Genomic DNA, 13,041 nt, shown 5'->3' on the forward strand with positions numbered 1-13,041 from the left:
GTACAGTACCTACAGTCAAACATGATGGAGGCAGTATCATGGTTTGGGGATGCATGAGTGCTGCTGGTCATCTCACTGTCTGTGATGGCACATTGAACTTTGACAAATATTGTGCCATTCTCCAAACCTCCATTCTGCACGTGCACTGTTCTGTTGAGGCCCAAACTGGACGTTCCAACAAGATAATGCCGCTCGCCAAACATCCAGGGCCAGTAGAACTTGACTGCAGGAGCACAGTGTCCAGGTCTTAGAGTGACCCAGCTCCAGCCCCATTCAAAATCTGTGGTGGATTATCAAAAGGTCTGTTTCAAAATGCAAACCAAAGACTTTAGAAGAATTGAAAGTAGTAATTCAAGAAGAGTGGGACAAGATTACCCTGACAGGCTCGTGGGGAGCATGCATGCTAATGGAAAGAGTACTAAATATCAATTTTAAGATGTGATGCTTCAGTTTTGAACACATTCTCTGTTATTCGTTGACTTTGATACCGACAATGTTGAGAACTGACATATTTAAACTGTCAAGAAATTAGTTTTTCTTTTTAGTTTTTTTCTCGTAAACAAATAAACAGAATAAATATAATTTATATTTTTTTGTGCCTGTCTAATGCAGCCACACCTTTTGATAGATTTTTCCACAAATATTTCATGATAATGTTTGAGCATGTATAAAAATTTTAAGGGTTTCCAAAAACTTTTTTTCACCACTGTATCTATCCGGTTTCAAAGTGCACACGTTAGACTGGTGTTTTCCGCTTGAAGCCCTTGTGTGTCGAACTACAAACAACATTGTATAACTAAAAACTATATTAAAACTGATTGTTTCGTAAATTAAAATAGATCTACACAAGTAGTTTGGACTGAAAACAAAGCAACTACTACACAAAGTACCTCATCTTCTTTTGTATTGACAGAAACAGGCATGACAAAACTGAAATATTGTATTAATTCTTTATTTCATGTGATCGCAATTACACATTTAAAAAAGAAGACAGTCAGTTAAAATATGCTAAAGAATTTTGTTCACATGATTATTTTTTTCCCCTTAATTTGCCTTAAACAAAAAGTGTGCTGTGATAGTAACATTAAAAGTATTGAAACAACATGATGTGGAACAGGTAAACAAACAACTATATAAATGAGGTGTATTTTACATTAAGTGAATATCAAAAAATCATTATTACCGCGGCTAAATAAGAAATATAATGCTATTGATCATTTGTGAAAGTTTTAACTTTTCAAAAATATCCACTAATGAAGTCAGCCATCTACTATATACATGTATTTTACAATCACACTCACTCAGTGTAACCATTGCAGCAGCCTTTCATCTCCGCCCCCGTCTCTGTTCATTGAACTGATCTGACCACGATAGGACCCAAAATTATCTGCCTACATCTCACTTCTAGACAATCCTTTCTGTACCCTTCCACTTTTTCTTCCACTGTTGCAAATACCTCCAAATCCCGTTCAGACTCATTCACATTCACAAAGCCGATGTCAGAAATGCATTTTTCTATTTTTAAAAGTCTTGTCCCTCATTGACAGCATTTATGTAGAACCTTCCGTGCAGCAGAAAGTTAAATTTTGTCTTCAGAAGCCAAATAGAAAGAAAAAAAGTGTTTGTTTTTTTTTGTTAACTAAATGCTGGTGTTGGTCTGGAAGACTGAGTATTATCCATGTCCTTGCAAGCTTTATGAACACGGTTCATATTTGGTACCATCATCTTTTTCCTTTCTCGCTACAATGCAGTGTTGCCTGTGACGTGCTCAGGAGTAGAAAGTGAGCACGCTCTTGTGGTTTCCTCTGATGAGCAGAGTCGGTGGAAGGTCCTTCGTCAGAGCGTCCAGCCAGGCCATGTAGAGGAAGTCCGAGACAGATCCCTTACGAGCAATGGGCATGCTCCTGCAGAGGGTTAACGCCACGGGCAAACAGTACGTTAGACACAGTTATTTCCAACACTGGATCAAGATGAGTAGTCGAATGTTATATAGAAAACATCTGGTTATACTTACACAATGATCAGATTGGCTGATTTGGAGTGTTCCTGGAGGAGCTCATTCAGTCGGACCTGGAGGTTAGTCTGCAAAACGGCAACATTATTTATTTATTTATTTACTTTATTTCAACCAGATTTTGCTGTTGTATACATGAATAACTCCACTAAATAATTGGTTTACCTTCTCCTCAAACTGGCCCAGCTCTTCGTCGGTGATTTTCCAGGGTTGATCTTTCTGCTTGGCATCGGCCTGAACCGTGTCTCTGGACACGCCGCGCTGGCGGAACGGCTCAATCATGTCGTCTAGCTGCTTCGAGCTGCAGGAACGCATTTGAAAAACGTGAGTAACCAATGACATACTTGTGCGTGAATGTTTTATCACGCTGTGATATGTTAAGAGTGCATGAAAATAAAAGCAGTCACCTGTCAGATCGGGGCTTGACGTGGAGGTCGTCGATCACATTGATGTCGTTGCAGTTGATTCTGAATTTCTGCAGCAGAGACTTCATCCTGCGAGTCAAATTGTCACACACGGGTTAATTTCACATTTTCGTAAATGGAGCTAATTATTGAAAGTTAACGCTCAATAAAACTTGCTATAAAGCGCTGCTGCCGGCTCATGAATTTTTTACGTCGCGACTTTGCCGGTTAATGTACCCAGTCGAACTTCTGCAGATTAAGCCATGGTTGGTACAGAAACGTAAGTCTGTTTACTCACTCCTGTTTATCCAGCTCAGTGCGTCCAGGTTGTCCTGCAATGAAGATCCTTAATTTACAGTCCTTCCACTTCTTCCTGGTGGTAAGGATGTAGGGGAGCAGCAGGGTAAGACCTGGGAGGGGGGAAACACTTTATTAGTTTAGCTATTTATTTATTGTAAAACCATCACACAAAATCCACTTGCTTTCATTGACAAAAATATGATGTATATATTTTTATTTGTGGCTTTTAGAGACTAAGTCTAAGTTTATTCAAGATAATTTTTTCCACCACGATATCTCAGTTTTTGCTTTTTATTATTTATCTTTTTTTTTTCTTTCCATATTGTCTGTATATTATTGAGGAAGATGTGTGATTTGTTCCTGTGTGCGCATTTCTTAAAACATTTATGGGAACCAACACCCACCTCCATCGTCAAACAGCCACCACACATCAATGGTGCCTTTAGGCTGTTTCTTCTTGAACAGAGCACTGGCCTCCATCAGCTTCTCATTCATCCTGGCAACCTGCACGGGTGGAGGGCCACACACCGACACTGGAGGAGGGTGGGGGGGGGAGAAAAAATGATAGGAGAAATGAGAGCAATGCCGGACGGGGGGTGGATGCAATTCATTGACAGAGTGTGGAAAATTACGTCAGCTGGGGGAAGCAGTTGCGAACTAAGATTAAAAGCTGACTTTACATCAGCAGGAACAGCCATCTCTCAGGTCTAATGTTCCAGTGAGTGGGATGCAGATTGTGTACTAACAACCGCCGCCGTCTTGCCAAGATGCAGCTCAGTGGTGAGGCGCGTGTTTGTGTGTGTGTGTGTGTGTGTGTGTGTGATACAGAGACAGAGATGGATTGAGCAAGAGGCTGCAACCACCCTCGGCTGTCTGGGTTAAAGCGATGCTCTTAAGAGATGCTCTTCAAACTGGAACGAAAGGGACCATATTATTGGATTACACCCTCGGAGATCTCTTTAGTCAAAGCGTTTGATTCAATTATAACTCAATATGGGGGTGGAGAAAACTCCAAAAAAAAAAAAAAGACGTGAGTCATCGGTTTCATTTGTTAAATGTATGTTGTTTTTATTCTCTGACTCACTGGAAATATGAGAGCATGAGAAAGATACTACCACGTACTTAAAGAGCGCAGCCGCCCTCAAAGCCGCTTTAAATGTCGAGTGCAAACCAATAATCTGATAGATACCTCTGGTCGTGAGGACTTGCTGAGATGATTTCCTGGACTTCCTGAACAGCCCCTTTGGTTTCCCTCCGTTTGGCATCATCTCATCCTCCAGTGCCTGTTGCTCTCGTGCTGCCTTCAACATCTCCTCTGAAAGACAGAATCATACGTCCCATCGCTGTGAATATGGGCAACGTTCATTCGCTTTTTATTGTATAGGATTCCTACAGGGGCACAAATTATTGTAGCCTCTTATCTGTTTGCCAACTACTGTTGTAATACTCTGTAATCTGTAAGCTGACCTGGCTTATCAATGTTCTTTTTATTATTATCATTTACTGTGGGCTGTCGTGACAGCACCTCTGCAATGTCTGATAGTTACTTTTATTAATCCTGTGGTTGTTTGACAGATTAGAAGCATATTTTAAAGCCAGTGAATTTCCACAGTTTTGGTTTTGGAACATGTTTGCTTTTTATTTATATATACACATTTCTTCATATCCACTCAGTTTCAAACTGACCTTCTGCCTCGACAATGTGCGACACATCCAGTCCCTGGTTCATCCTCAGTATCACTGTCCCGTACTCAAAGTCGAATGCATCACTGTCCAAAAGAGAATTAAGACAGGCGTTCAAGTCCCAGATCACTTGCCCATGTTAACGGCTGTGTGTTATTGTTTCATATGCGTGTAGGTGTACTCGGGACTTACTGAAGTATTCCCACATAACTCTGCACTGCTTCTGAACCTGAGGTCCTCCAGTTCTTCTTGAAGCCCATCATCAGTATGTTAGGCTTCATACGACCAAGACCAGAAGCCTGTAAAGAGGAGCGCAAAACTCGTAAAGATAATACCCCCAAATCAAAATGAGTTGATGACTGAAGCAACACCAGCACCATCTCAACGGTGGGTTGTAAAACCTGGTGTCTTCATTAACTTGAGAAAGCAACAAAAAAACAGTTCCCAGAAAGTTTCAAAGCCTCCCAGACTCAAGCAATAGCAGTTTTACTGCCAGAAGTTAAGACCAGGTCAATCAGCAGATCTCAAACCGTCTGCAAGGACTCGTGCAGTGCAGTGTTAATCAATTATAGCTCTTAATCTGTCGTGCTGTTTGAAGTAAGCAATCCTGACAATGAACAGAGGCCTTATCTCGAGTGTGATAGTCCGAGCAATAAGACTGTTTTCCTCCTTCTCGTGAACTCCTTCCTCTTCAACCTCCTGCAATAATGCCCTGGCCAGATCCTTGCGATAGATCTCGTTCGGAGTCATAACAAAGCAATAGATACTCAGTGTTGTGAGGACGAAATGAGTCAGTAAATCCTTATTCTACAAAATCGCCTTTTTATCAAAGTTACACTTTAATCGAGTGCACTATGCTCGTTCTGTTGCAGTTTTATCGGAGACGGGTGTCCGCACTGACCTGCAGCAGACTCTCGGTTCCTTCCCTGAAGCTGTCACAAGCCACGGCAGTGTAGAAGGCCTTGCGTTTGGTCTTCCTCAGCCAGTACTGGTTCTTCTCCATTCCTGAATTCATCTCTTCCAGGGCCTCCGATCTTGGACCCTAAAGAGATCACAACATGTGGAAGAGTTTGTTGTTAGGAGCTAAGATATCCCAAAGACATGACCCTAAACTTCATACCTGCTTCATATTTGATCATCAATTGCATGACAAGTAACTTACCACAAACACTTCACTTGTGAGACAGAGGCCATAGTTCTTAGACAAGGAGTGAGCCAGGTCCAGGAGAGCTGGTCTGCTTCGTGCCGAACCTGTCAGTGCTAAGATCTGAGGCCTATAAAAGAAACAAGAATGTTTTACAGTGTCACGGCTTCTTAAAACATCCCCTCAGTCCAGCAGTGCAGCTTTTTACCTGAAGTTCTTGACGTGATCTTCTACGCCAGACAGCGAGAGAGCGTTGCTGACTGCGCTCACAAACGTCACAGCCTGTGTCGACGAACCCCAGTTCACGTCTGGAGATGAAATGAAAGTTGGTTAGTTTAACCACCGCGCCATCGCGAATGTGGAGTGTTTTCACGCGTTTATGCTTCCTCACTTGGCTTCTTGACTGTGACATAAATGTAGAGGAGGATTTCAATGGCATATGTGAGTAGAGCCGCCCACCAGTTGATGACAAACATAACGACACAGCAGAGCACAGCTCCCATCAGGGATAGCCACATGTTGTAGTATTTGTAGCCCGGTCTCCAACCTGAAGAAAAAAAAGAAAAATTCAGGATAAAAGCAAAAAGCGTATGGTACTGGATGGATGGATGGTCATAAGAAAAAAAAACGCTAATTTGTATGCTGCTGTGTAGAGACCAACCTGGAGACTTGGCGTAGGATGCATGGAAGCAGGAGAAATTAATGAGAGCATACGATGCCAGGAAGAAGTTTGAGATGATAGGAGCGATGGTGTTGAGATTACCTGCAAAGACAAAAAAAAAAAAGAATCTGAGTTGCTTTGACTTTGGAACATGAAATACATGTGAATATGCATAAGAAGCAGCTCAGTTTGGTTAATTTTGTCTCTGTGAGGTGAAATCATATGCGCTTAGGTATGAAATTCATAAAATATAAGGTGTCAGTTAATTGTAAGGACGCTGAGATGCTGCAGTCCAACTATGACTCACCAACGAGAATGAAGGCCACAGAAATAATGAATGTGAGGACATAGCCACGGATCGGCTCGTTGTTCTTGCCATAACCTTTGGCAAAGAAGTGCAGGATCTTGTAGATGTTGTCCTTACACAACGCCTGAGGAGGGACAGAACTCGGGTTAGAAAATATCTCCAAAAGTCAGTTCAGTTTCTCTAAAACATTTTTACCTGCACTGCATTTGAAAAGACTTAGTTACTGACCTGGAAGACTTTAGGCGCACTGACGAGGGAAGCCAAGGCTGAGGAAAGTGTGGCTGAAAATGTTCCAGCGATGATGAGTGGACCAAACCCAGACACCATGGTCATCACCTGAGTCAGAAGAGATTAGCAGGGACCATTAATGGTTTTGGGAGTTAAAGAAAAGGATCCTCTCGTATGACGGTTAATCTTAGAAGGGTGTGTACCTGGAAGTTGTTCATCAAGCCAAATTTGCATGTGTCTACTGCACAGGAGGAGAAATCATAACCAAGTTCACAGGCAACAGCTGCTGAACCGTTACATATTGTTCCAGGAGCGATGAGGTCCGTTATGTTTCCGGTGGCATCACGGACAACAGTAGCAGCTGTTTAATTAAAAAAGAAGGGAACAGATGCATTGCTTGGTATTTCTTTTTTTTAAAATACAATGTTTTCATGTGATATTCTAGAAGCCTAGAAAATTCTCTGGCTGAATGGGCATGATATTGTTCTTATGAATAAGTCTAAATCAGAGCAAAACTATAACCAGTGAGTAATTTCATTCACTTGAATTTTTATAAATGATTGTACTTACAGACACAAAGGGCCACACCCAGGTAGGTGATTGCAGTGATCAGGATGGCCAACAAGGTACCTTTAGGTATGGCAGCCTGAGGATCCTGTAAAATAACACAGGTCAATGTCATTTTATGAAGAAAAAAGTTTCTGTAAATAAAAATAAAAGCTAAAAAATCAATTAATTAATTAGTGAAAGGTGTTTCTGATGCAACCCCACTGATTTATTTACAGAATAGACTTTTTTAATAACCTATAGCAATTTATTTAGAAGCCTGTGTACCGTAGCCGCTAATGATAATGAAAACTTACCCTCAAGTCTCCAGAGATGTTGGCTCCAGCCAGGATGCCCGTAGCCGCAGGGAAAAAGATGGCAAACACTGAAAAGAATGTCTCTGTACCCCTAAAATCCGGAGTAAAATTCTCCATGAAGATTTTGGCTGTGAGAAAAAAAAAAGGGGGGACAAATAGAAAGGAAGAGAGAAAATGAACTGCGTGAACGGATACAATCTCATTTGCTTTGAGGAGGAGCGTTGGTTTGGAGAACGCTTCTTACCGTCGTAATTGAAAAAGCCTTTGGATTTCTTATCTTCGGTTGCAGGGATGAATGTTCCCACGAACACGTTCACGATGGCCACCAGCAAGATGATGAGTAGGACAATTTGTGCCTGTGGGGAGAAATGAAAGAAGAGGATTAAAGTTAAATTAGGACACTTTATCAGAACGAGCCCAGAGACTAGTGAACTACCAGTAAAAAAAAAAAATATTCATCTCTTACCTTTGCCTCCCATTCCATTCCAGCAACGGATATGCCCAAGAGCAGCACCACCGTGATGACACCGACGATCCTGATGTCGTTTATCTGATCCACCATGAGGAGATCGTGCTCCTGAGAGTGTCAGGGAAGAGGTACAAGCCAGTGTTCAATGCTTTGCAAATAGACATTTCCACAACTCCTTCATTAACGACTTTATAACGGTAAAATCTCACACCATGAGCAAATCGACGACCGTCTCCGCGAATCCCACCACATACATGGCCACGGCCACTGCATTGGCGAAGGCGAAGATTAAACCAATTGACCCGCCAAACTCTGGTCCCAAACTGCGAGATATCAAGTAGTAGGCTCCACCTGAAATGACAAAATGAAGCACAGGCGTACATACATTAGTGGATGATTAATTGCCACGTCACTGAGTGATTGATTTCATGTCGGGACTGAGGTAGGTAGGCAAGTCATAAAACCAGGAAAAGGCCCCAGGTCCTGACATTCAGGTGCAGGTTTGAGGGCTTATCTGGACGTCCTCTCGATAAAATATTTGATGTCAAAAACGAGTGTGTGTTATCGCAGGGAGTAGAAATTTATAAATAATGTTTTAACTGCTGGTGTTGGCGGCGGTGGTTCTGGTGAGTTATGAAGGCAATGAAAGGTTAATCAATAGCCACATTTAATTCACTTGTCACTTGTCAAATTCTTGTACATTAAGTTGTCTTATGTGGGTTGGAAATCCATTGACTTACCTCCTCTCACTACGCCATTAGTACAAATGGCAGACATGGAAAGGCCAGTGATGGTGGTGACCACGCAGCTGAGAAGAATGACCACAATTCCCAGACCTGAAAAGCACACACACGTAACAGCTTAAAATAATTATTTATTCACTCCACTTTCCTCGGGCATTATGTTTAAACGATCAGTCACGCAATGCTCTGTGTGAAATGAAACTTTTCTCCCCACGGTAACACACTGAGAGTCCTCAGCCGTAACCTGGTCGGATTTCTCTGCCCCTTCGAAACCATTTAGTTTTACAGCGTCTGAACAAAAGCGGGTGCTGGTTGATCAGTGAACACATTCAGCTATTCTTAGAATTTCCTCTTTCTTTGTCTCACACTTTTTAATGTTGCTCAGCGAAAGTTCGGCTCTCGGATAAGACCTTGAGCGGTTATTGCGGGAGCTCAGTAAGGCTGTTTCAATTGAATTAGCAGCAATTTGGTCCTTCCCCGCAAACGAGAGGAGAACTATGTAATTCGTTAAGTGTCTCTAGGATTACCTACAATCACTGCTTAACGGCATGCTAATTCGTCGCCGGATCACATATTTGTAGGATCTGTCTGCTTTTGCCCCAGACAGGACCATTTTAGGATTCACTGATGGAAACTGACTCCACCGAGTCGCGATCATTTGTCTAATCTAGTGAAGTTTTTACAGACCTACAACAGCGACCGTTCCCAACCTAACCAGAGCTGTGTAATGGGAACGGCAAAAAAAACTCCTCTTAAAAATGTAGGAATTAAAATAGAATAAACAATGGGAAAGGCAGTTAAAATGCACATTAAGGCCTTAGGACACTCTTTGTTAGAGTCCCGTGGGACAAGGACAGATATGCGCTTGACTCACTTACCCCAGCCTGCTTGTCCAAACACCCAGGACAGACGGATGAACAGCATGACACCCCAGATGTTCAGCATGCATCGTACCTGTGGATGAGAACAGGTTTAAAGTTTAAGTTCAAATTCTTCACTTTTAGTCATAATTTGAACACATCGTCTCCCTTTTTTAATTTTCAACAACATGTTTTATCTCGATTTTGCCAGAAACACAATTGACCAGGAGCAGCTCAAATGCAAATGACCGCCACACTCTGGCCTTGAAGGTTCCCACTTGACCCCCACAGCGTTATTGGGACACATGGGGTCTCTTCTCGTCAGGTCACAGTAACGAGTGACCCTGCTCGTATAAAAACAGGGGGGGAGCTCGCAATGGCCCAATATAACTCACCAGGACACCCCTTATCCAGCCGAACTTCACTCCTTCTTGGACCTTTTCAACGGGAGTGCCAGATTCCAGATCTTCGGAGAGGGTCCCGTCGCTCCCCTCACCGTCGTCCTCCACAGTGTCTGGGATGGAGATCGCTCCATTCTGTTAAAAAATAAGCAGAAACATAGTGAGATATCGTGATAACTGTGACTTTAGCATACTTGATATACGTTTACTAATGATAAGAATTATTAGAAATGATAAGATTAAATAATAAAAAAATATGTCTGCGTCTGTTCTCCCATTTTTGGACGCAGAACTTATTTTATTGTCAGCGTGTGCATTAGTGTTTTTTCTGCTTTCTCTGTAATACATGTGTTATTTATGGCAGAATGTTACATGAAACACTGATGTGTCCCAGTGAATATTTTTAAAACCCTATCGCTGATCACCGACACAGACGCACGCAGCCACAAAATCTGCCCTAGCGTGTTAGTGCAAATTATATCTTTCATTACCTGACAGAATGAGCGCTAAAAAATTAATCTGTTTAGAAATACTAATCTATCGCAGCCTATAAACCCAGCTGACCTATGACCCCATCTCTTTGGCAATGTGGCCTAATAAAACGCAGTAAAAACTCGTATATGTGTCAGTGCTGTTAACTGCCCCTGAGCACCAGAAATAACTTTTGGTGTTCTTTTTAGTTTTACAAGGTTTTAGATAAAGAGATAATGACTGAACTGTGGACGGTTTTTGAATGATTAAACACTAGTAAACTACCCCAACTGCCTTTGTTTTGAGTCTTTAATCTGAATGGATGACCCGTGTAGCTAAGGAGCACAAAAATGACCGTTACACAGCCTTGAGTTGTGTAGAACAACAGGTTGGAGTTACTTTCTGCAAGAGGTGACGTGAAGGACAACCGCGCATATTGAAAAGGAAAGTGTGCAGAGCATTTATTACTGCAACACTTATTGACAGGAATAGATTATAAATGGCAAAGCACTTTATTATTCAGAGTTGAACTTGAAACTTTAGTCAAATGCACGCACGCTTACCTTGTGGAACACATCGTGGAGCTCCTGCAGGGATGGTCGCACGGCCCTGTGACCACTCACGCTGCCTGCATTGCGGTAGAAGTCAATGTTGGGCACGCGGTCTAAAGTGTCGTGGCCAAAAGCACTGACCACCGAGGGCCGGACAGTCCGTTGGTCCCTGGTAGGCTCCTCGTAGACTGGAGGTTCATCCAGATTGGAGTCATAAGCGGGGTTAACATGCTCCCCTCTGTTCGAGCTGAACCTCTCCATCACAAGGAGGTTCTCAGACTTAAACAGTCAGCAAATCAAAACAGCAGCGCAGGTCTTAAGTCTTCAGACATCCAACTGCCTTTTAAAAGAGCTGAACACTGCCTCAACCGGCGTGGTTATCCTTGTTTATTGATGAATAGACTAGCCTAGGAAAGTAGAGCACACTTCCGCTGCTCTTGTTGATGTGAGCTTGGTTTGAATGGCCTACCTTTATATCCTAGATCCCAGGGTCATACACTGCCTGTCAGTCATTGGCTGATTCTCTGGATCAACCCTCAGAAAACTGAACGAGGGGTGTCAGATATGTCCTTGCTCCATCCTCGGGGACACAAAGGCATTGCTTAACGATTAACCGAGTCATAAACGCCAAGCGAGAGATAAAGGCGCTCATTGCCTGGGTTCAGGAGAATTGATTACTAATATTATTGTCTGAAGTGCAGGGAAACAGCACATGTTGTTCTGGTTGCAGTTTATGGGACTTTGAGAAGTATTTCCTCAGACCTATGGGCCCTTACGATGATTCACCTGGAAACAGCCACAAGGAAGTTCCCATTTGAAGAAAGGCTATATACTGAAGGAAAGTTTTCAAGGTTTCTCAGCCTATAGACTGAATGTGACTTTGATAAAAAAAAAACAACATAAAAATCTTAATTTTCAATAGTATCTAGTCAAATTGAATCTACAGAGGCAGAACAGTTCATACAGCGAATACGATATTGGGCTCACAAGATTTATATAACTAATTAAATAAAGGTTACCTCTAATAATGGTGTTTGTCACAAACTGTTAGGAGGGAACGCTATTGGGTTGGCAAGTGCAGGATTCATAGGGAAAAAGAGAGTTAATATAAGACCATGAATTACAGGAACATGCCGGAGGCACTTCACTCAGGCCACATGACTTCTAAAGTGCCTTTAAAAGACCTCTTAACAGGTAAACTTCCTTATTACTGATATACCACGGTGATTTATGCACACAGTGAAAGGCAGGCTAATGACTTGAAGCCTGACCTTGGATGTATTGCAAGCTGAGAAAAATATTCCAGCACGTGTTTTTATGTTCGGATTGAAAGGTGGCAATCAATTTCACGGCGCTTATCGGATTCGAAACACCGGGGTTCAAAGCTGATGTGATTTTTTATTTTTTTTCTCTACAAGAGTAATACTGAGTCATGCTGAGGAAAGAAAACTGTCCGTTTGGGGCACATTGACTACACTGGTAGTAGAAGTTTTCCTTGCTGCCTCACTTCTTTTGTGAGTTGACTCTTTGTAGTGAAGCAGCTGTTTTGTCTGTGCAGTTTGGGATCATCAGGTCTGACTCTGACTCTCCAGCAGTCTGAACTTGAAATGAAGGTGATTCCTTTTTATTATGGAGGCTGCATGACATTTCCCTGCCACACACTGCTCCTCTGAGATCCGTTGAGCCTGCACAGTAGCCGCAGGTGCTCTTACAACTATATGCACAGAGAGTAAGGCAATCTGCACTCTGCTTAATGACCGAAGGGCTTTAAAGAGGTAGACAAATCCCACTGCAGCATTTATCAAACCTTGCTCTGCAACACGAAACAAGCCTTTAAATGCACGGGACATGGACATCTGCAGACGTGGTTCCCGATTGCTACATTTTAAATAGCAACAATAAATTAACAGCTGTGTAAACCTTGTAGGTTACCTGAGATTTG

General features: G+C 42.3%; 1 protein-coding gene across 1 annotated transcript; it reads right to left on the bottom strand.

Annotated features, from left to right (window-relative positions):
• Positions 1-936: 936 nt before the first annotated feature.
• slc12a1 (solute carrier family 12 member 1) lies at positions 937-11,548 on the bottom strand. The gene is made up of 26 exons (XM_047581212.1): positions 11,112-11,548; positions 10,072-10,212; positions 9,695-9,770; positions 8,814-8,909; positions 8,285-8,424; positions 8,071-8,181; positions 7,849-7,960; positions 7,605-7,732; positions 7,312-7,396; positions 6,945-7,102; positions 6,742-6,849; positions 6,514-6,637; positions 6,207-6,308; positions 5,937-6,092; positions 5,754-5,853; positions 5,564-5,675; positions 5,303-5,443; positions 4,594-4,700; positions 4,405-4,487; positions 3,908-4,033; positions 3,123-3,251; positions 2,717-2,828; positions 2,422-2,508; positions 2,180-2,315; positions 2,015-2,082; positions 937-1,904 (listed from the first exon to the last, which is right to left on the bottom strand). Exons 1-26 carry the CDS (start codon positions 11,358-11,360, stop codon positions 1,769-1,771), a joined length of 3,123 nt encoding a protein of 1,040 aa, XP_047437168.1. The 5' UTR covers positions 11,361-11,548; the 3' UTR covers positions 937-1,768.
• Positions 11,549-13,041: the final 1,493 nt, after the last annotated feature.

This window comes from Mugil cephalus, chromosome 3 (genome assembly GCF_022458985.1).
Source record: "Mugil cephalus isolate CIBA_MC_2020 chromosome 3, CIBA_Mcephalus_1.1, whole genome shotgun sequence".
Taxonomy (NCBI): domain Eukaryota; kingdom Metazoa; phylum Chordata; class Actinopteri; order Mugiliformes; family Mugilidae; genus Mugil; species Mugil cephalus.

Excerpts from the sequence above, each read along its gene's own strand:
- slc12a1 (XM_047581212.1), bottom strand. The coding sequence starts at position 11,360 with ATGGAGAGGTTCAGCTCGAACAGAGGGGAGCATGTTAACCCCGCTTAT. Across the intron at positions 10,213-11,111 it reads TCCACGATGTGTTCCACAAG|AATGGAGCGATCTCCATCCC; the intron begins GTAAGCGTGCGT and ends ATTTTTTAACAG. Across the intron at positions 1,905-2,014 it reads TCAGCCAATCTGATCATTGT|GAGCATGCCCATTGCTCGTA; the intron begins GTAAGTATAACC and ends AACCCTCTGCAG.